The 24,846-nt window shown below is 42.1% G+C and overlaps 1 protein-coding gene across 2 annotated transcripts in view; it reads right to left on the bottom strand.

The window, feature by feature from the left end:
- The window catches only part of LOC148027260 (eukaryotic translation initiation factor 4E-1-like), a 72,049-nt gene that overhangs the window by 12,203 nt on the left and 35,000 nt on the right, over positions 1-24,846 (bottom strand). For both annotated transcript variants that reach the window (XM_087691836.1, XM_087691837.1), the window contains exons 2-3: positions 7,315-7,483; positions 7,090-7,215 (exon numbers count right to left, since the gene is read on the bottom strand). In XM_087691836.1, the coding sequence (XP_087547962.1) occupies positions 7,090-7,215; positions 7,315-7,483 (295 nt within the window). The remainder of the gene's footprint in view (positions 1-7,089; positions 7,216-7,314; positions 7,484-24,846) is intronic.

Consider the following 24,846-nt stretch of genomic DNA (forward strand, 5'->3'; position numbering starts at 1 on the left):
GATGTTTGAGAACATTGATCGAGCTCACCAATCTAAACAACGAGTGGACTAACGTGCTTTTGTTTACTTCGAATACCCTTAAGCAAATGTTTCATGGATTTAGTAATATAAACATAGTCCTTAATGAGTTTTTGAAAAAACCCTATGATCCCTAGAATAGGCCAATAAAGCACTACTCATACCTTTTTGGGATCAATTCAAATGCAATCAATCGAGATTATATGACTAAGGTATAACAGCTTTGTGTGAAAGAATTCGCACTTGGATAGTATGGCAAACAATTGCTCTTATCTTAAGAGATGTCAAACGATACGTAAGTGTTTGGCATACTCCAATGACTTGCTATAAATAAGAATATCACCCAAGAAAACAACTATCCACCTTTCAATATACAAACAAAATAAATCATTCATCATTTGTTAAAAATTTACGAAAGCATTGGTCAATCCAAAAGGTAAAACCAAAAATTAATAATATTCATAATCCTTTCGAAACACAATTTTCGAGACATCCTTCGAAGCTACAGTATCTGATGGTATCCGGACCATAGATCGATTTTGGTGAAATAACGTGAACCACAAAGTCGATGAAGATACACATGATACCCCTTAACGGGAATAGCCAAAGGAGAATTAAGCATTTGAGTACACAGAATATGTTTGTGCTCAATCTCAAGAGAGGGCTCCTCTGCTGACCAAGTGGCATAGGTAAGCCCATGGAGAAATGCCGTCTTGATGTCTAACTGATGCACCTGCCAATGAAAGTGCACAAGAAGAGCAATAATACTCATCATGGTAGTAATGCAAGAGGTAGACACAAAACTACCTTGCTGCTAGGTATAGCCCTTAGCAACAAAGCAAGCTTTGTACCTATCAATAGAACCATCTGACTTTCTTCAAATTTTATAAACCAATTCGGTAGCTATTGCATGCATGCTGTGAGGCACGTCACGCAGCTCCCAAGTGTCATTCTAATGGATGGATTCAATATTTGTCTTCATTGCTTCCACCCAACGATCATGTGAAAAAAGCATCTTGATAGCATAAAGATTATTCATTGCATATTGTAGCCACCAATGCACATGCAAGAAGATTACCTTGTTCCTTGCAATGGGAGGCTGGTAATTAACTGGGACTCTTTTAGACTACTCAATTTCAGCCCTTGTGTGCTCCAAGTGATCATGGATAGGGAACTGCTCACGGAACAAGATATCATGATGCTGTTGTGGTTGTAAATTAGGCTGAATAGGCTGTTCTAATGTATTTGTAGGTGGTGGAAGGGAAGGGTGAGAAGAATATTGGATGCTAGACAACAGATGGACCAAATGTCAAGGATTCACGAGGCAGATCTAGAACTGTCACAAGTCATTTCCAAAGTCATATCTGTTGTCATCTAGCAATTGGGCAACAATGAAGTGCAATGAATCTTTTATTCTGAATTCTGCCTTTGCTCAACATTCTTTCTATTATTTGTGCAATGAAGTAATGAATCGTCAATATGAAATTCCTTGTGTCGGATTCAAGTATTGTGGCGTTCTATCTTTCTTAAGTATATTCAAACCCGATTACACTTGCTAACCACAATAATCTTTCCCTCTGACGTGAGTACGTGAGTCAGCATGCGCACGCAATCTCAAGGTCTAGCAACACCCCCAACTACTCTTGTGGTTGGGTGTCGTTCGTCGCATGAGCTAAGGCAAGTTTGCAGTCCAAAGGTTCCTCAATTACATGCTTCCCGAAGTGATGAAAAACCTAGGATGGATGGAATTTCTACGCCATCCTAGTTCCTTCCTCCAACACGGGTTTTTCCTCAACTCTGCCTATCGCCCATTATTCTCCTCTCCCATACCGATCATTGTGTCTTCTATCACTCCCCTTCGTCGCAAAATGGCGCCTCAGGTGGATTCTTCTTATTTCGAAGGCATTGATTCTCAGGACCCAAATGCGTTCATCTGGCAATTCGAGGTAGCTTATGAGATTGATTTTCCCAATCTAAATGGTGAGGCTCATCACGAGGTGGCGTTCAAGTTCTATATGCAGAAGATGGCGCCTCGGGTGGATTTTCCTTATTTCAAAGGCATTGATTGTCAAGATCCAGATGCCTTCCTCCATGAAGAGTGCAAGAGGAAGCACTCAAGAAATGCACACTTCAATCAAGGTGTGCAGTTGTTCAATGCAGTGAGAGAGTGAAGAGTTGAGGATGGGTGTGTACACACAAACAGTAAAAGAATATATTTTTACTTAGGGTACAGTACAGTTAGACCTGCAAGGGTGTGTTCACATGTGTAAATTAATATATACACGGGAGTAGCATAAGGACCTTTACACCCAATAACCTCCCACTTAAAGCTCCTAAGCGAACCTTTAACCAACTCCCACTAGTTGAATACAATGCTCATGTTAAGCCTTTGCAAGACTTTTAGTGAGAACATTTGCAGGATTATTATGTGTTTTGATCTTAGTCAGTGTGACTAGACCATCATCCAAAACCTCTCTCATAAAGTGATACCACACATCAATATATTTGGTACGTGCATAAAACATGGCATTCCTAGTCAGCCACAACACTCTAGCTATCACATCCAAGTAGAGGTCTTTTGGTGGGCAGCCCAAAATCCTTGACCAAATGACCAAGCCAAACAGCTTTTTTCAAAGCTTCAGTGGCTGAAATATATTCAGCCTCAGTGGTAGAAAGTGCTACTATCTTTTGCAATCTAGAGCACTAAGAAATTGCCCCATCAATCAAGGTAAATATGTATCCGCTAGTAGGCTTGCGAGTATCCAAGTCACCTGCCATGTCTGCATCACAATACCCCTGCAAATCTAGTGTACCCTTTCTATAGCCATTTTCTTTGTGTGCTCTTAAGGTACCGAAAGATGCATTTCACTACCTCCCAATGTGCTTTACCAGGATTTACATAAACCTGCTCACAATTCCCACTCAAGCCTAGTGGCAACCATAGCATACATCGGTGACCCACAAGCTAAAGCATAAGGAACACTCTTCATAGAGTTGGCTGCCTTATCATCTTTTGGGCAATCTACTTTGCTAAGCTTAAGGTATAGTGGTAAAGCAACACCAATTGGCTTAGCATTTGCCATTAAAAAACAATCAAATACTTTGCTAATGTACTTTTCTTGTGAGAGAAATAAGAGTTGTTGCTCCCTATCTCGTGATCCTATGCATCAATTGACCCTTGAACAAGCATTAACTTATTAATCAACAACTAGTTTCTAGTATCACCACTAATACTTATTCGTCAAATAAAAATGCCCTAGGCCAAAACTGACAGTAGGCACAACTTAGTACCAGGTAAAAAATTCACATCCACGTGACAACTTGATCCATACATTGCTTGGTCAAATATCGAGCAGTGGTGACTTTGGATTTGGGATGGAAGGGCCTTGGATGAGGTCGATGAAGATCTAGGAGTCTAGAGCTCGCTTGCCTCGTCGATTTTATAGAAAGCAATGAGTTTCTTTGCCTACATAGCACCTATTGGCATGCTCAAATTGATGTAGGATGACATAAGCTAGCCTCCATCATGCAAAAGACATTCGGCAAAGAAAAGCATTACAAACCCTTTGCGATGGACTTTCTAGTGATACCTATGGGATAGTTGGTGACAATGACGTTTCATTAATGCTATCTGTGGTATTAATACTTCACCATTGTTTTTCAATCATCCATCTCCAAGCTTTGTAGCATAAGTCCTACAAGTTTTGAACTTAGGCCTTCATCTCGTCTTTGTTGCTAGCCTTATCCAACTTGATACCCTGGTTGTCTAAGTCCTACACATGTCTCCTTTGTTGCACACATTCCCATCAATGCAACCCCCATCCCATAGGTTTCATCCCATCCCCCACCATCTCCTCTGGTTAGTCCCTCGTATGCCCCATCTTTTAGAGGGCGGCCATCTTAATGATGTAGTTATGGTTTCCTAAGTCCTTATTTCAAAGGGGAAATCCCATGCTCATAAGGAGCTTTTTCAAGGATTCTACTCTCCGTCAGCATTTCCTTTGTGCACCAATCTCTTCCCTTCATTATCAAGCCATCAATCCCTGCCACTAACATAGCCATCACCTAGCTCTTGGTCCCTAATGTTCTTCTCTGGTAGGATTTAGCACCTTGGATAGCATCTTCCATTTGTCTCTCAATTGGGTGAAAGACTTCACTCATCCATTCATTCTTGATTAAGCATAGGCCTCTCCACTTCTATTCGTCTGTATTGGTCTCTGCTACACCACGCTTTCATCTAGAGAGAGGATTTGTCACCAAAATGAGAAATGGGCTTAATGATTTAATTAAAACGAGTTCCAATTTTAGTACCCCTAGCTCTTGGCACAGTGACCATTGCATTGACAGTGAAGGATTGAACATTGAGCATACAATGGACAAGTGCACGAGCTATATGGTACAAGAGATGGACAAGTGCACGAGCTATATGGTACAAGAGCAAGGCAAAAGTAATAAGTTGAAAAGTGAAACTATCATTAAATTGAAAGCATGCACCTTATAATTGAGTTACATTGAAATTTGAAAGTCTGACTGAGCAAGCAACACACTTAGGATACCTAAGTTATTAAGCATGTCATAAGCTTAAGTTTGGTCCAGTGAGTAGCTCACTTATGATCAATGATCACGTCAATAATTAGCTCTTAATCCAAAAGGTCTCTCATTCAAAAGTAACTGGTTATTTGATCTTCACTATTTTCAGGCGATATTTCTCTCACTTTCTCTTATATTTCAGAGCAGCCCAAATTTGGAGAGGTGTAGCAAAAAAAATGCATGCTTGCTAATTTTCAAGATGAACAACAAGAGGAGAGTATTTTGCAACCATCATGAGGTACTAGATAGCCAGGAATCGATCTCTTTCTTCTCCTCTCTCTCTCTCAGGCTATGTAAGCTTTGTTTTATAGCAGATCAGAATTAGGATTTGTTGTTTATAGCAAATCAATGGCTAGGGTTTGCGTGAATCAATCATCTTGAGTGCGAAATTGATTGTTGAAGGCACTCCAACCAAAACCCCCAATTTCCCCCTTGTCTTGGGTCACCAAATCATTGAAGATTCAAGGAAGGGCAGACATTCAAGGAAAATGTATTCAAACATGCAGGTCTGATTTCCAGCCACTAAAAGCATTAAATTTAGCATCCAATCTTAGGGCAAATACATGCAAAAGATTAGGGTTTAAAGATAATAGGTTTATAGGTCTGGATTACTTCAACTTGACCATGAATTGACATGCATTGGTTAGGTCCAAGCTCAGATTGTTGGACAATTGGGACTGAGGCTGCATTTGATGAATTAGATCAGTCTCAATCTCAGATTCGTACATATCCCTCATTGCAATCAATGAGGCAGCAGTGAGAGACCATGGATGCATTTCTCAATGTCATGTTGGTCAACATTGGAGCATTTAGGGCCAAGCTCTAAGATTGTTGGACAATTGGGGCTGAGGCTACATTTGATGAATTAGATCAGTCTCAAACTCAGATTCATACATATCCCTCATTGATTGCAATGAGGCAGTAGTGAGAGACTATGGATTTCTCAATATCATGTTGATCAACATTGGAGCATTTGCAACTTTGTATGCTTAAAGAGACACTAGTTTGAGTGTGTAATGAGATAGATTCAAAGCTTATTGGTCAAGGTTGGTGAGACCGATTGACATAGCAATTGGAGCGAATTTGGTCCATTGAAGAACCACGCAGGCGAAGAATCGTTAACAAAAAGAGTGCTAGTCTCTGACACCTATGTTGATCACACGGGTGCGTCACTAGTGGTTCATGTAAAGCCTCATCTTCAATATTAAAGAAATATGGTAAGGAGCACTCACCTTGAGGCCCAATCTGGTGTCATCTAATATGCGAAGCGCTCTGGCTCTCAAGTTCTTTGTCTCATTTATTTTCTTTGTTGAATTGAACTCTGTGTGTGTTTGTGTGTGGTAAGTTTATGTTCACTGCGCTATAGATCAGATTGTGGGAGCACACAAGAGAAAAGAACGTGAACATGGAGTGAGAAGAGAACATGGAGACAAGATAAACACATTATGAACAAAGCAACAAATCTGACTGAAACAAGAAGTTCCAGACCGCAACTGTCAGCCCCTTCCTACAGTTGAGACGCCCCATTGAGTGTGCCTGATGGAGGCACGTGATAATGATGATGATGAGGGAGGCTGGAATTAAAGAAGGCAATGATAAGCATGGTGGAATGGGCAGGCTATAAATAGCCCAAACTCAGGAAGATGGACAACCTGCATTTATGCAGGTCAGTCCTATCAAAATGTTGCTTGTACACCTGAAATGGCAGGCCAAGTCTGCCTGCCCACCTGTAAATGGTCCGTCTTGTGCTGCAAGCGAGCTGAGAGAGTGCCACAATGCAGGAACGACTTCCACCTAAAATGTTTAGGAGAGATGAATAGAAATACAAAGACTGTGTCAGAGCTCCTAGTATCTCCATCTGACTTAGGCTGAGGCTCACAGGTACGAGATGACATACAGGAAGAAGGTATAGACAGGTTTGCTAACACTGCTCTCAGATCTTGGATGTGATGGAAGGCCAAAAGAGAAGAAATGGATCAAAGGGTGGTAGGAAGAGTACCATGGTCAATTAAGTCCATTGATGATGAATATTAGTGAAGGACTACAACCCTGAAATGGGCATGTAGTGGGCAGCAGGTTTTTGGGATTCAGATCATTGGAACCAAAGAAAACATAGGAATAGGATAAGGGTAGTAGTCAGAATTGCAAGCAAATTTTATTTCTTAAACATTTCAAGAGTCCTCGGAAAATAATCTTCACAAAAACTTCCATCTACTCCTATTGTTTATTTTCTTGGCTCATTTAAAAAGCAGCGCCAAGATGCTTGTAATATGCATTATGGAAACCATTGATTGTATATGGAGAAAGTACACTTCCAGAGTTTTGGGCAGGAAACCATTGATTGTATATGGAGAAAGTACACTTCCAGAGTTTTGGGCAGTGAACCACACAAATAAGAATGACAAAAACTCTCAATAACCCGTAGTATCAACTGTGAATTTCATGCCAAAAAATATATAATCAAAATGATCTTGAAAGAACCTGGGCTGCTTCATTGGATGCTGTTTTAGTCCACAAAGCTAACTTCTCAACTTTGGCCCTTATACTCACAACCACACCACATATCTCATTACTATCATCGAACTGTTCACCAATCATAGCCAAAATCTGCAATTCAAAAAAGAATCTTTCTTTAAACTTAAAAAATTACATCCAACAAAAGAACAGAAAAGGTAAGGAAGAAGACTGTAAGAGTTTATCACGTACCGTGTAAAGCCAAAGTGTGTCTGCACCACTCTTGCCTCTAGGAATACTAAAATACCACTTTCCACCATGAGCACATTCAGGATCTTCCCATTTTGGTTCAATTCCGGCTTTGAAACAGTGCAGATCCACGCCTGACAATTGACTGGGCTGAAGTATATTGTTGTAAATACTGCAAAATTCATTTTAAAAGAGCCATTAAATTTGTATTGAGGAAAATGTGTGATATGCTCAGGACCAATGTGAGTTTTTAAGTAGATTGTTCAATACTCGTAGAAATCCTACATTTGAATAAAAAAACAGAATTCTGTATGTCCAATGTTTGTAATCATCCCAGTTAAAGGCCAAGCCTAAAAAATGATTGCTAAGACAGAGACCACACCCAGTTAGCAGCCAGGTTTGCCCATGTAACATGTGGACCAAAGGTTAAACTGGGTAGCAGCAATCACCTGAAGTTAGTGACTCATCACAAAACCTTGAGCCAAGCAGCCTCAAATTGTTTAGACATTGATAGTTAGCTGAAGATTGTGTATAAAGCAGTTGGAAAGACAACGATGTGCATAGGACGGTCATGCACCAAGCATACAAGTTGAAAAGAAACTCACATACATAGAAGAGTAAAATAAACAACAAGGAACTTGCAGTAGCTAATCAAAATATCTGTACAAGTAACCTAGAAAGTCCACCTTATGGCCTCCTCTTCTGGACCAAGATACACCCTTCACACATTGAAAGATGATGTCCAAGTAGGGAGACATAGAACAGGTGTTGCATCCCTAGAGTTGGATGTCATGGATGGAAGCCCGCACCATTGGCCACTAAGGGTCACTAGGTGTGAATGTGTCCTAAAAGTGAGAATGGTATTACAGTGTGAACATGCTCACACAGCTAGGTTTAAATAAAGGAACCCAAGGTTCATTCACACACATTATTGTGCAACGCACTCTTGGGCTTCAGACTCTGTGCAGCTCTCTGCATGCATGCATAACATTGTGGGCTGTTGATATGGGATGTGAACTCTTATGGTAGAGGCTTGGCCCATTTGCTGCTAATTCCCGGGCTCAAGAGTGAGCCCATATTGGTCCTATAGCTGGGAGGTGAGCATAATGTCCATTTCTTATGATTATTTATGTTTGTATACAGCTTATGTCGTGGGAAGATGAATTTTGGTGGACCTATAGGGAACCCTTGTGAGAGTCATTGACCCCCCTGCTGAACTATTGCGGCTGCCAAACTGGTCCCCTCACCATGCTGCCCCTACCGCTCGTCTATCATGTGCCAAGTTCCCTTGTTCCCAAGAAACTCAAAGTGAGGTCCCATCCTAGAATCTCAGCATCACGTATGGGTTATAGTCATAAGTCAAGCTAGTTAGTTAATCGATTATCTAAGTTAGTCAGTTTGCTGTGGGTTACTAGTAGTTAATAAGTTTACTTCATTAGATTAGTTAGTCTATTAGTAAAAATAAAAATTTCAATGTGTTATGACTTCCTTTACTAGAATCTCTTCCTGTGGTTCAAATCACTGTACTAATGGATGGTCTCATATTTGCATTTCTTCATCTGGCTGATGTGTTCTTCCAATTCTTGAACTTTCTTCATTGTTCCATTCAACTCATCCTTTAATGTTTTGTTTTCTTGTAGCAGATGTGGGACCATATCTAGGAGGTATTGCACCTAGGGGAAAGACCTTGTTGTTGGTTTTGATAGTAGTGAGGCCAATACCACAAGAAACCTCGGTTTGGATGTTTGGATGACATCTCTGCATGTAGATGCGGATGTAGATGGGACTGCAAAGCTGTTATTACTATGTGGTCCTGACCAAAGTGTTTGGATTTTGAAAACAGACGAGGGGAGAGAGGTGAAGAACCCAAGAGCATACACACAAAAGCAATGGAGACTTGAAAACATAGAGATAGGGTTAAAATCTTCTTATTCTTATTCTTCCACACAAAAAAACTAAGTCTACAACATGATAAAAGACTAACATGAAAGTACCACCACGTATATACATGTGGTCACTAAGTGTGAGCCCACTAAGAAAAGAAGAGGTGGTATAATAAATGTGCCATAACCAAGGGTGGACTACGTGGGTATAGTCCAACTATAGAATCATTGGTGTATCCTCGCGTTGATCACCTAACATGCCAATGAGTAATATCCTGCCACATCACCAAGGCGCATAGTGGATGCCAACTCATGTAATACTTCCCCTCAAGCTTAGCATGAGCTCGTAACTCCAAGCATAGTCCTACTCTATGCTGATATAAACCAAGTCAATATCACTTGCTAGAACCCACTCCTGAATGAAACGGTAATGGACCTCTATGCATTTGCTTTGCGACTGATACACTGGGCTCCTAGCCAATTAAATGATACACTAGGTTTCTAGCCAAGACCACTGGTAGACCTCCTGTCTGCAATACTACCAGCCCAATCTACATTTGTGTAACCATGCAAGTCCAATGGTACTCTTACACTAGTCCAATGTGGACTTGACATAGTGCAATGTGCGCCGCATTGCATCCAAATGTGGCTTCCATGGAAACTGCATAAACTAACTCTCCAAACCAATTGTGTAGTTTAGGTCTAGCCTAGTGATCATCAAATAGAACTTGGAGTACTACTGCCATGTCTCCTTTAATGTAATTCCAAACACCTTTGCCCTTCAAGAAATTTGTCATCTTGAACTTTCATGTAGGACAATTGTTCTTCTCAAGCTTCTTACTCACAATCTAGTTAAAGTTAAAGTTGTGAGACATTTTGTTACGAAACGGAATCACGTGGCAAATCTAGCAAATCAAACATCTCAACTATTAAATACAAACAACATTATAATACATAAGAAGATTTGAATAACTCAATAGATTGAGAAAGACGAGAAAAACGCATGATTGGGCCCAATCTCCCCCATGGCAAAAGCCATGCTTTGCCATTTTTAATTATATATTATAGTTTTACATAGATATTTGTATTCATATCTTACATATATTTACAAGAAAGTACAAATATCAATTGAAATACAGAGTTTTAAGAGTCAAGAGGTATCTTGTAACATGCTATAGTTGCTGCAAAAAAATCTGTGCTCTGAATCTTGACATTTTGACATCACCATCACGTCCGAAGCATACCAAAACCCCCAAAACGACTCTTGAAGCTCTGAATTCCAATTCCAGTTGAGGGACCAACAAAAAAACTCAGTTTTCACCTATTTAATACGAGTGCACTCTAAACTCATAAACATCTATTAATTTAAATATGTATTTTGCGAAATCACCCGCTGTGAAATCACCCACGTATACATTAAATTAATCTAACGCCCGAAAAGGACAGGCGTCCCTGTCAACTTCTCGCACAAGGAATCCACCTTGTGTATGAGCCCCGGCAAATACATATAGTTTTACGGAATTCATTGAAAAACCTCACAGAATTCACCGTGGAATATGCCTCTAGTTTTAACGGAATCCACCGAAAAACCTCATGGAATCCACAGTGGAATATGCCTCCTGGAATCATATTTTGACAAAACAAACAACCTTCCAAAAAACTACAATCTACAAGCAAGCTAATACCAAATACACTTTAACTAAATATGCAACATTTTTCACTGACTGCACAACAATAACCTCAATCTGCAATCTATATGCAAATGTCTTATAGGTCTGCAACCCAGCAAACACCTGAAACTTTACAGATTTGAAATCTATAACCTATGCACCTATAAACAGTGCATACAATCGAAAAGGCAATATAACCAAAAACTATTGTCGGGACTGCTTACAAGTCCAAAATGGAGACTGAACTAACCTCAAATGCCAAAACTAACAACGGGCAAGCCCTAAAAGCCTTTTCGATACTATATACACTCTTCTTCCTACACAACAAGTTTTAGTACAATCGAAGACTCCAACCCTATCAACCTCAAGAGCCTCTTGCAACTATAACCCAAGGCAAATCGATCAAGGTGGAAGAGCTTCTTACTCGTTGCTTACTTGCTTACTTTCTTGCTCCAACACCTTTACCTCAGCCTTCAATTGAGCTCCGTGCAACCCTGGAATGGCTCTAATACTATAAAAACAGACAACAAGGGAGAGAGATAAAGAACTCCAGAGCACACACACAAAAGCAATGGAGACTTGAGAACACAAAGAGATAGGGTTAAAATCTTCTTATTATTTCTTCTTCTTCTTCCACATAAAAGAACTAAGTCTACAACATGATAAAAGAATAATATAAAAGTATCACAACATATGTATACACGATCACTAAATGTGAACCAACTAAAAAAAGAAGAGGTGGCACAATAAATGTATTGTAACCAAGGGTAAACTACGTCGGTGTAATCCAACTGTAGAATCACTAATGTATCCTCATGTTGATCACCTAACATGCTAGCGAGTAATATCCTGCCATATCACCAACATGCATAGTGCATGCCAACTCATGTAAAGCTCGACATCTCAACAAGGGGGATATATGGATGGTAGTGGTGGTGGTGGTGGCGTATGGGTGGTGAGGTGTATGTAGGTTCTGTAATGAATGTCAATTGAGGCAAAGCAAAACAAAAGTATAAAGGCGAGACGAGAAAGTTAGAGAGAAGCACACACACACACACACACCACATAGAAAAGATATAGAGAGAGAGAAGGTGAGACATAGAGAGAGAGAAAGGAACATAGGGATAGATTGTATGTGTAATGAAAAGAAAATAAAGGAGAGCGTAGAGAGGTGCTTCTCATCACTATCAATTCTTTTCGACGTCAAACACCTTATCATCTACTTTACTCTCAATCGAATTACTAAAGATACCTCAGCTTCAAAAGTTGAGGGAAGCACTTGTTAGCTCAAGAGTCAAGCAAAATATGACAACATCTGCAAAAAGACAGCTACCACATCCGAGACCCACTCCTGAGGCCACTTCATCAAACGCTACTATCATGGTAAACCATATTGTTCAAGGTAGTTGCGAAACGAACTCTACTCTTCAAGATTTAGCTATAGTATCATTAATGCATCTTAGGATAGGATATATAGAGAGAGAACTTAAGAAAAGAGGAGTTACTCAATGTAATAGGAAAAATGGGACCTATTGTAAACACCCCAATTACCTCCTAGGGTATTTCTAAGAAAATAGGAGGGTAAAATAATATCCTGAGGGTTGAGGACTTGCAGAGGAATTAATTTGATTCTATGTTCTAGTTACTTCCTAAAAGGATAACACCAAAATCTATTGATCGATTGAAAGGTGCGACAAAAGCCTAGAAGCTGCAATTAGCTATGTTGCAAGGACCATAGCGAAAATTTGACACTCCTCAATCTCTCTAAGGCAAGGCCTTAGTGTTATATAAAATAGGGGCGAAAACAAAGAGGAAAGGAATCTCAAACTAGTGCTATGAAACTGAGGAAACGGCAAGTAATCATTGTCTTGTAAGAAGATCCTTCATAATGCGTATTAACCAATGGCACCAAGTGCTCAAATGGCTGCATTTAGTACGAAGATAGGAATCATGCAATGGTCGAAAGTGGATTTGATCCTTGAAAGAAATGTTTGTGCCCCAGTATGATTATTCTTGACTGTGATTTGTAAAGTAGAAAAGAACTACCATAGATTTTTAAATATATACATCAACAACAATAATTCTAGCATTGTACTCCTCCCAAGTTGTGCTAGGCTTGGCTTATCACCAAAGTTGGAAGTTATTCTATCTAAAGTATGAAAACCCGCATCTAGGACAAATAAAATCGACCGCTAGACAAAGGTTCCCTCCTATGGTGGGATGGACCCAAGGGGGCTCTTATTAACAATAAATCCATTCGGTCCTAAGATCCAAAAGAAATCCTTCGCAAGCACAATATATGGGTACCAAATAGACCCTGATTCTTAAAAAAATAAGGGTGGAACCCAAAAAGGGGGTCGTTATATCCAATGAAGAGGGCTTGTTATATCCAATAAAGAAGTATCAATCTTGAATTGAGGCTAGCTATGTCGAAATTGAGAATCAATCATATTATATCATAAATAACTCATAAATGAGACTAAAGTCGTATAATAATCAACTCTCAAAACAAGAATAAATACTAGATTGACAAAGTCCAATAACTAAACAAAATCACAAAAAAATCAATCTCTCATCCAAAATCTTGAGCCCTCAATAGTCATTACACATCATCATCATCATGTTCAACATTGCCCAATAGTTTTTGTCAAAAAACCTTGTTTTGGATTCCAACTCACCCAAAAAAAAAAACACCCACGTTTTTACTCTTAGAAACGTTTCGTACTTAAAGAAACATTTCATAAGTTTCAATTTGAAAGAAACGTGTTTCATAGCTGCTATGATAGGCACAAGAAGGGATCCCACCTCCACGAAGGAGGCTTTGCAGTCATAACACCAAAAGAAGGCTATGGAGTAAGATTTAGAGGCTATTGAGCAGAATGGCACTTGGGATCTTATGCCCTGACCCATTCATAGGAAGGTAATTGGAGTCAAGTAGGTTTTTGAGACCAAGTAACATACTGATGGCACTCTGCATAAGCAAAAGGCTCAGCTCGTTGCCAAGGGTTTCACATAGTGGCCAAGAGTGGATTTCCATGATACATTTGCACCATGGGAGATGACCCGTTTATTAGCTTAATATAAAGCATGCCTTCCTTAATGGTGATTTGAAGAAAGAGATCTATGTTGAGCAGCCTCCTTGCTTCTTCTTATCCAATAGCAAAGTTTATAGATTGACAAAGGCCCTTTACAACCTCAAATAGGCTACTCGTGCTTGAAACGAGAAGACAAACTCATTCCTCCAATGAAAATTAGGGTATCAACACTCCTCTACTACTCTCCAGTTGTATATCCATGCCTCAGCTAAAGGATACGCATTGTTCGTGCTTAATGTGGACTATCTCATTTTGACAAGTGATCATGCCCAAGAAGTCAAGCAAACAAAGGAGACACTACACGAGATGTTCGACATGATACATATGGGATCTTCTCCAGTTCTTTCTAGGTTATGAGATATGGCAAACTCCAAGGGGCATTTTCACCTCCCAACAATAGTATGTGCAAGAGCTTTTAACTATTTTTAAGATGAAGGGTTATAAGATTATTTTTACTGCTATGGATTTGAACTGAAAGACTACAATCCATGTAGATTCACTAGCGATAGATGCTACCTGCTACAAGCAATTAATCGAGCTTTCTCATCTTTGCCCTTCTCAGGCAATCGAAGAGGAGTAGAAACTACAATACCAAGGGAGCAACTATGACAACAGAGTCACCGCCATTTCTTTAGAAGGAATCATCTTTCTAGCATTCAAAATCTCCATTTGAAGTTGTTGGAGTCGACTAATATAATCCTGCATAGATATAAACTTGCTTGTATCCAAAGTCCGCATCTACACTTCCAAGAATACCCTCTTCATAGGTGTCATCCATTTATACAACTCATCAAGATGCAACCATATCTATTGCATGCCATTCATATCCTTGATGCGAGCGATGATGATAGGTGTACATGAGAGGAAAAGAAATGAGTGAATGCAAGCATTCAGCTTGTCCTAGTGTCCTTGGGCCTTCTTCAATTGCAATTTCTCAGTTTGAGAAAAGATTAAAGACTCATCAACTATTAGATAGTCAATCGTTGTGGTCCTGACAAATCATAGGACTCCAAAATAGACTCCATCATCACTCGCCAAGTGCTATAGTTTTCTCGATCAAGTTTTTGATCTTGGTGAAAAGTTGGTAAAACTTGGACTTAGCAGTCCATCAAGGCTTGGAATTCCATGTCAACATTGAAAGATATATCTTCACCTTTGAGTAACTCTGCATGCATGGGACAACACCCCTTTGACTCAAAAAGGAGACTTCCTTCAAACATCCACAAGAGAACATTACCATCACAGATTATAAAACTCAAATCTGCTCCAAAATGCTCATAACACACCTCCACAATGTATCAGCTGTTCCTCCACAAAGAATTAGTAAACAAGTCTCCTTTTACATGCATCTTGGCTCGCTCCAACCTTGCCTAGATGTGCAGTCCTCCAGCTCACACCCGTATGCTAGAAACAATCCGTTTGTATTGCATGAATCTGTCAGAGTGCAGACGCGGCCCGATACTCCGCCTTAGTAGACGAAAGGGCAACCATGGGCTGCTTCTTGCTACTCCATGAAATAACACCTGTACCCAAAGTAAAGCAGTAACCTGTAGTAGACCGCCTGTGGTCCACGTCACCGGCCCAATCCGAGTCGCTCCAACCTGCAAGTACAAGATCTAACCCATCTGTCCCTGCGGGGTAATGAATCCCCAAATCAGACGTCCCCCTCAGATACCGAAGTATCCTCTGAGCAGCCTGCCAATGCACCGTCTTAGGTTCACTCATGAACCCTGCCAAGAGCCCAACAGCAAAACATAGATCAACCCTGGTGTTGAGAAGCCAAATCAAAGACCCAATCAACTGTCGATAGCGGGACGCATCTGCCAAAGGAGAAGCTGAATGGGAAGTGGCCTTCCAGTTCGGATCCATAGGAGTAGAGAGGGCCCTACAATCTTCCATCTCAAAACACACCAAGAGCTCCTGTACATATCTCTGTTGGGAGATAAAGATCCCCCTCTGAGACTGATAAATCTCATGGCCTAAAAAGAAATGGAGTAGACCCAAATCCGTCATCTCGAACGTCCGATGTAAAGCTGACTTTGTCTCCTGGACCTGCTGTGCATCATCACCTGTGACAATCAAATCATCAACATATAATACAAACAACACACAACCATCCTCGGAAGTGTGAACATACAGCTGCGGATCGGCCTTGGACCGCCGATATCCCAACTGAGACTGGAGGAACGAGTCGATCTTCTCGTTCCAAGCTCGCGGGGCCTGCTTGAGGCCATACAGGGCCTTCTTCAACCTGTAGACTTTCCCATCTGAAGAACCAAAGCCAGGAGGCTACTCAACATAGATCTCCTCCTTCAAATCACCATTCAGGAAGGCCGACTTCACATCCAACTGATAAACAGGCCATCTCCTATGGCCAACCAAAGCAAGAACAGCTCTAATGGTTGCCATACGAGCTGTGGGGGCAAAGGTGTCATGACAGTCAATCCCTGGGCGCTGTGCAAAACCCTTAGCAACAAGGCGAGCCTTGTGCTTATCCAAAGTACCATCACTGAGATATTTGGTCTTCAAGACCCACTTGACTCCAATCACCTTCTTCTTCGGGGACGTGGCACAAGTGACCAAGTGTCATTCCTCTCAATAGCCTCCAACTCAGCTTCCATAGCTTTCTTCCATGGGGCGGACTGTAAAGCCTCCTTCACGGAGGTGGGCTCTCGATCCTGCATAACACGGGACATCAAACAATAGTTGGAGCAAACAAGCTCCGAAGAATGCGCCTGGTGCCTCCGTGACCGCCGCGGACCATCCTACGGTCCCCACTCCTCAGGAACCCCCTCGATCCCAGAATCACGGAGTGTGTCACGGGCCCAGCGAGGAGGAGACCAAACCTCCCCTCGTCGTTCTCCATCAGCAGAAGACTCTGGAATATCCACCGGTGGTAACTCCTCAGAGGTGTCCGGTGGAACTGTAGACTCTGTGTCAGAAACAGAATCATAATCAAAAGGCACGGGCTCCAGTGGAACTGTAGGAGCCCAACTCTCCCCTGGATCTCCAAGAACGGGATGCTCCTCACCCGTTGAAGTAGCCGGAACCTCCACAAACCGCACATCACGGCTAGTGTACACATCCCACTTGACCGGATCATACAATCGGTAGCCTTGGGACTGGGAGCTGTAGCTAACAAATATCTGTTTTCGGGAAGCCGCTTCAAATTTATCACGGTGAGCCTTGGGAATGTAAACATAGGCATCACACCCAAAGACCCGAAAATAAGAAACATCTGGCTTCGTCCCAAAATAAGCCTCAAATGGAGTCATCCCTTCCACGGCCGAAGTAGGGGATCGATTAAGGATGTGGACTGCAGTAGCCACAGCCTCGGCCCACAGAACCTGAGGGGTCTGTCGGTGCTCCATCATGGTGCGTGCCATCTCGATCACACTGCGGTTCTTCCGTTCAAGAATACCATTTTCTTGAGGAGTATTGGTATTGGCAAACTCCTGGTGAATTCCTCTATCTGCACAGAACCGAGCAAACTCATTAGACACAAATTCACCTCCCTTGTCGGATCGCAAGGTCTTCAACTTCCGGCCTGATCGGTTCTCCTCAAAGAGAAGCCAATCCTTGAAGTGCGAGAAAGCTTTTGACTTTAATGCCAAAAAGTAGGCCCAAGTCATCCTGCTATAGTCATCCACGATCAGCATGAAGTACGAGCTCCCACGCAAGGACTCATTCCTCATAGGGCCACATAGATCCGTAGATACTAGCTCCATCGGTGAAGTAGACCGCCGCGAAGCTGTGTGGGGAATGGCATCTCTATGCTACTTCCCCCGTATGCATGAGACACATGGCTGCTGGCTCACCACTATATCCGGCAACCCTCGAACAAGCCGTCCACGTGACCCCCTCCGAAGATAGTCATAGTTCAGGTGACCAAACCGAGCATGCCATAATTCAAACTGTGACTGTGAGGTAAGAAGAAGAGTAGAGAGAGCAGTGGAAGACTTCAGTTTGTAAATGCCGTTCTCCTCATATCCGGATGAGAGAACCTTCCTCGATCCACGATCAAGGACTCGCACCGTAGAACTGTCAAACTCCACCAAAAGACCAAGGGAGCAAATCTTATGAACTGAAAGGAGATGGTACCCTAATCCTGGTACATGCAAAACCTCTGAGGTATGGGTGTCACCTCGTCCATCCGGAATAAGATGCATCTTACCCCGACCTGCAACAGAAACTGAAGAGCTGTCTCCAATGAGAACCTGCCCACACGAAGGTCGCAGCTGGGCAACACCATCTGATGAAGGAGTCATGTGCCGTGAGGCACCACTATCAACAATCCACTCTCGAGCTTGGGGAGCCGTCATCGCAGCATCAGAAGCATTCGGTGAAGCGTCCTCAATGACAGCTAGATGAAAAAATGCAGCTGATGAGGGTGCAGCCACCGCTCCAGAATCCTTGGTATCCTTCTTCTTGGTGTCCTTCGTGTCTTTGTCAGGGCAATCCTTCTTCCAATGGCCAGTCTTTCCACAAATATGACATGTGGATTCTTTGTCCTTGTCCTTCTTGGACTTGTTATCCCCCTTCTTCTTCTTTTCGTCCTTCCCCTTCTTCTGAGAGGCTTGACCTGTCAACGCCTCCGACTTGGAAGCATTCTGTCCCTTTAATTGTTTCTCTTGGTCCAAGACCATAGGAACCAACTCTTCCCACCGAAGAGTAGACTCTCGCCCCGAAGCAATAAGGGCAGAGTAAAATGTACCGAATCGTGGCGGCAACTGGGACAGTAGTATAATCGCCATGTCTTCGGAGGAGATCGGCTTCCCCGCATTCTGAACCTGCATCTGTAGCTGCCTTAGCTTGTTAATGTATTCCCGTAGCGAAGAAGACTTATTTACCGACAAGGTCCGCATCTGTACCTCCAAAGAAACCCTCTTCATCAGGGTCATCCGATTGTACATTTGATCAAGCTCCAGCCATATCTCACGAGCCACCGTCAAGTGCTCGATGTGAGCGATCACGGCTGTAGTGCATGATAGGAAGAGAAAGGATCGAATCCTGGCATTCAGTTTGTCCCAGTGAGACTGGGCCCTGGCCAACTCCGTACGAGCATCGGAAGAGAGTTTGAACTCATCTCTTACTGAGGACCGGTCAATCTCCTCCTGTACCAACTCCGCCAAATCATAGGACTCAAGGATGGCCAACATCATGGCGCGCCAAATGCGGTAGTTGTCGCCGTCGAGCTTCTGATCTATAGGAAGAGCCGGTAAGACAGGCACCTTCCGGTCCATAATCGCCTGGAACTCCAAGTCCATCTCTGTAGACATCTTCACCTGCAATGCCTTCTCAAACGCAAAAGCAGCCCCCTCTGACTGGGTAAACTCAGCCTGCTAAGGCTCTTCCGCGTCCTGAAGCTTCTTCACCCGCCGGAGGCGATGAAAAAGCAAAACCTGCACTTGTGGGCTGAAAACTCAAACTTCCTCCGCGTCAAACAGCAGTAAACAGCAGCAAATCCACCACCTGTACTCCTTTCCTGTGCGCCCACACTCGTTTCAGCCTTGTTCCAAGGCGCAGCCCTCCTGTCTGCCCTTAAACGCAAAAAAACGCAAATTTGTGTCGCGATGGAAACTCCTCTTCAGGTTGATTCTGCGCTCAATCAGCCCTCAAACACTGCTCTGATACCATGTCAGAGTGCAGCGGTGCGGAAGCGTAGGACTGAGAGAGAGAGAACGCAGAGAGAGAAGGGAGAGAAAGAGACAGTGGACGATGAAGATCTGCTGTATAAAGAATGCTGAATACAAAGATATACAAGGACGCAGTGCGCTGGACTGCGTGTTTCCACCTCGACGATGCAACCTGCTGTCCACCTCGAAGTCTGCTGCAGTCTGCACTGTCTGCTGTCTGAAATCTGTGAACAGAGACAGAGAATGCGCGTCACCGGTCTGTAATCTGCGTCAGAGAAGAAGTGTATAGACTGCTGAAAGTGTCGACTATTAAATAGTCGAAATCTGCCACGAACTGGGGCGCCAGAAACAGGGCGCAGCCTGGAAACAAGTCGGCTGCATTAAATGCAGCCGACTGGGCTGCAGACAGTCGGACTGCCACGTGGCTGTCCGACTGCACAGTCTGACTGACTGTGCAGGCTATGATCTCTAACAGAATCCTCCTCTTCAAGTCTGTCCATGCTTGAACAGCCCTAAAGCCGCTCTAATACCATATCATAGTGCTGCGATATGGAAGCCTATCCTCCAATTCATCAAATGTGCTGAATACAAAGAGGGGGGGGAGAGAGAGAGAGAGAGAGAGAGAGAGAGAGAGTAGAACCTTGAGAAAAAACAAAATAGTGAAATGATGAATAAAGAGCAAAATGCTGAGTACAAGGTTTAGCACGTATCAACAGCCAAAAGACCTCACGCTATGTACATTACGAGGGAGGAGAGATATCTTGATGAAGAACCTAAATAGACTAGGGAAAGAGAGAGAAATCTTGCAATCAGCTTGCCTAGAATTGACTGATCAAGGCAAGCTGACTTCTAACAGGCCTAGTCAACCGCCTACCACATTGCAAGCCTATCCGGCAGGCCCTACCTAACATGTGCTAGCCATGCCTACAGTAGCCTTGCACGCTTTCTCAATGGAAAGGTTAGTAATGACCTGATTAAAAACTAATTACAGCAACTAGTAAATCCACATAAACTAAAATCAAAATGTTACCAATTAATTCTTGGACATTGGACACCCTATGGTCTCCAAAATTGCACCACTTGTGACCAACCTTCCATCCATGGATGGGTGGTAAATCCCTCATCACAACTTAATTACAGCAGCAAACAATAAATGCAAATCTGAAAATATAAATTTACCTACTGATCTTGGACAATGCACACCCGATTGTGACCCCAAAATTGGCGCCCCTTTCGGTATTTCTTTAGCTTTATTGAAGAAAAAGTTGATTTACAATGGGATTCTCCCAATCCCCTTCGCAATCCAAACTCCCCTTGCTGTCCAAAGTGACCAGCAAGCCTTCAATCTGATTTACCCCTTGATTTAGGCACTTAATTGGCCTTCACCCACTTCATAGACGATGCAAATGCCCCAAATTCAATAGCCAGCTAATCCTCCACTTGAATTTAGCTGAAATACACCTTCAGCCCTGAAAAATCCAAGTCTTCGAGCTTCCAATTTCTGGCACGCTTCCCAAGGCTTCTACTAAACCCTAATATCTGCTGTAAATTAGGGTTCACAGCAAAGAAATTTGCAATTTCTCAACCTCCAAGGGTCCAAATGCTGAGATCTTCGGAGCAAGACTGTGAAATGCTGGGAGATGAGAGAGAAAGCTATAGAGAGACAAAATTCAGAATTTTGTCGCAAAAAATGATTGAAAATCGGTCAAATACAGCTACTACCCTACCACAACAGCATTAAATGCTGTCGCCTACAGCTGTGACATTAAAATCAGTTGTCACCTTGTACCTAGATGCAATCACCTAGTTGTGGAAGGTCTGAATTTGCAATCGGCTCCTCAAAACTTACTCGTGGCTGCTGCAATGGCTGAAAATAGGCTGGCCATGGCTGCTCACTCTCCCACATTTGCTACAGCAAGAATCATCTCGTTTTCCCTCTTCCTCAACCTTCTACTAGCCTGTATGGACAAGTTTGCCAAGTGGCAGCCTTCCCAAATGATTTTTCCAACATTATTCATCATTAATTATTAATTTTCACCCTTTAATTACTAAAAATTAATCTAATAATTATTTTGGTGCCCAAAAAAATAATCTAACTGGCCAATAATTAAATTGGCTGGGCATCTTTTACTCACGACGCTCTCTGTGCCATCTTTGCCCATTAGATCAGCATTAGGTATCATTAAACGTCACATCTCTAGTGTCACCAACTCACACTTATGGCCAAATGAATGACCTAGACCAACAATTGACACCAAATGCCACCAAGTACCTGTACAACATAACTTATAGCAACTTTTGCCTTTAACATCCTATGATTTTCTTTGGTCCCGGGCTCGTAAATTTACTCTAACTCCAGTTACACCTCACATGTGCAACATTTACTTAATCATGTGATTAAAAATTAATCCACATATTAAGTGAGGTTTCAAAAATACGTGTCCTCATTACACCACTTGTATTTTTTAGCTTATTGCAATTTGTAGGAGTACACTAGGATTCCTTCAATCTCCTCCACTAATCCATATCCAAATGCCTCTTGCTATCATAAATGACTAGCAAGCCTTCAATATGATCTGCCCCTTGATCTAACAAGGGACTAGCCTTCACCTTGCTCCTTGGATGTCAAAATCAGCACCAAATTCAACCTTGCCTAGTTGACCTCTTGGAATTCCCTAAAATTCCAAATTTTAACTACTAAATTCCAAGTCCTGGGCCTTGAATTCTAAGCACACTTTCCAAGGTAGCTATCAAACCTCTATTTTCTACTATTAAGTTAGGGTTTACATTGAAAATTCTTCAATTGCATCCTCCTAGAAGTGAATTTCGCTTAGATGTTTTGACATAAGCTATGAAATGGCTAAGAGAATAGAGAGAAAGTTGTAAGAAACAAAATTCAGATCCCAAATGGATTCACCAGCAACAATACAAGCATCAAATGCCTAGTTTCTAATATCACCACTGACATTAATGACTAAGAAAGTGATCTAGGTCAAAATCTGTCGCCAAAGGTACCTGTCAAGTACAACTTGTTACAACTTTTACCTTTGGCACCCACTCACTTATTAGGATCCTTAACTTGTCAATGTGAAATAACTAACTTACACAACCTTGCGAATCACATGTGCACTTCATATTTGCACATTTGATTAATAGTTGATCAAATGATAGGCAAAGCATCAAAATTTTGCATCCCTATGACAGACCCCCCTCCTGAAATCCATGCAATCACCCTCAATTGCACTACATTGTACCAAAAGAAAGATATACTACACTAGAATTTCCATAAGGCATCATAGTAAAAACAACATTACTGTTGGGAATAAAGGGCCATCGTGCCTTTTAAATGTGCACAGGTGTGAACACACCCTTAGCACATTGTACTTTCATACATATATCTATCTAAAAACCTAAAGTGGTACACTCGTCATTGTACCGAAAAACGTGTTCACTCTCTACTCTGCTCACTCGCACACTCTGTCTCTCTCACTGAGCAAAATGACTATCTGCATCGATCTCTGTGCCTAACCTTTCCCTACAAACTGGTATCAGAGCGTAAGGTGCTGCAGACAGTCGTCAGGCTAGGGCAAAAGACCAGCGTGGTAACGAGAGCTCAAAGGCGAGCAGGAGAGTCACAACTGTGTTGCACTGTCAGTCGACAATCTGGAAACCCAAAGTCTGCATAGGCGACCAAGTCTAAGACCACGCTGCAAACCAGCGTCGACAAGGCAGCCAAGCGACAACTGCATACGACAGGCGACAGCTGCACACAACGGGGCAACTCCACGACGACTAGCTAACAGGGCGTGAAGGACCTGCGATAGGTGCCATGTCCAACGGGGCGACCAACACGTAACGACGAACAGGCATGTGTCACAGCGCATGACTGACGGGTCAATGGACCCATTAGAATTTTTCCAAAAAATTCAATCTTTTTTTAAATTTCCTTCACCCACTAACGGGGTTTGGCGCGCATAAGCAAAAATCTCATATCTGTGCAAAATCGGCTCAAAAATTTGAGGCTTTTCTCAAATCTAGGGATCTCAACACAGAATTGGACAATTTGACTCAGAAATTGCAAAGTCAGTACACACTTGTCCAGGAATTTTGGGGCTTTTCACATTTTAGTGAAATTCTTCAATTTCACTGAAATTAGTGCACGCAGGACTTGGAAAATTTCGGGATTTGTCCAGATTTGGTGCGAGCAAGATACATCAGCGATATTTGTCTCAGAAATTGCAAGTATTTGTGACATTTTCCCCGACATTTGGGGCTTTTCACGTACATGCACAAATTGGGCTGAAATTGACCCAATTTCTCGACATTGAAGCACATTGGACCCCGTGCAATTTGGGGCTTTTGTGATTTGGGCAAAATTTGTACAGCATTTCATCATTTTATGTACATGCAAGTTGAATTCTGCGCAATTTGGACATCAACACTTGGTAAAGTTTGGGGATTCTGCTGAAATTGCTTTGTTTTGGTAAAATTGGACAGTCCTATGCATGACAGAGGAAATGCAAATGTGTGTTTGACGCTTTGAGCACAAAATTTTGGGGCTTTTGACCGTTCATGTCGAATTTTATACCTGTGGGTACATGTACAACAGAAATTGCAGCTGAAATTTTGGAATTTCTCATGTAATGTGATGCACATGCCCTTTGAAACAGCTGTAATCAATTGAATAATGCTATAGCACTTGGTTTGGTGCTTCTGAAAACTTAATTACAGATCTAAAATCTATACTTCTGTGTGGTCATTTATTGCTGATTTGTACTTGTTTGTACCCTGGTCACTTGGGTGACAGTTTGGGCCTGCATTTGCTAGTTTTTTTGTCACATTTGGGCTGAAAACCATGGCTGGCGGCAATGACAGTAGTAATTTCATGCATATAAAGAAGCTTGAAGGCACACATAATTTTGCAGTGCGGCAAAAACAGTGCTACAATATCCTGTTACCAAAGAAGCAGGCAAAGCCGATCAAAACTAAAGGGGCAAAGCCTGCGAACATAGATCAGGACGATTGGGATGAGTTGAATGAGCTTGTACGCTCAACCATAGAGCTATCGATTTCTGATGCCTTGCTCTTCAACATTGAAGGTTTGGATTTTGCATATGCTATATGGACTAGACTGGAAGAACTGTATGCACAGAAGAGTGGTGCAAGCAAAGTGTATTGGCTGAAAAAGCTTATGGTTTTGCGTATGAAAGAAGGTACAGCAATGTCTACTCACTTGAGTGAGTTTAACTCC

Source organism: Lygodium microphyllum, chromosome 13 (assembly GCF_053477565.2).
Source record: "Lygodium microphyllum isolate KBCC chromosome 13, Lygodium_microphyllum_v1.1.10, whole genome shotgun sequence".
NCBI classification, from domain to species: Eukaryota; Viridiplantae; Streptophyta; class Polypodiopsida; order Schizaeales; family Lygodiaceae; genus Lygodium; species Lygodium microphyllum.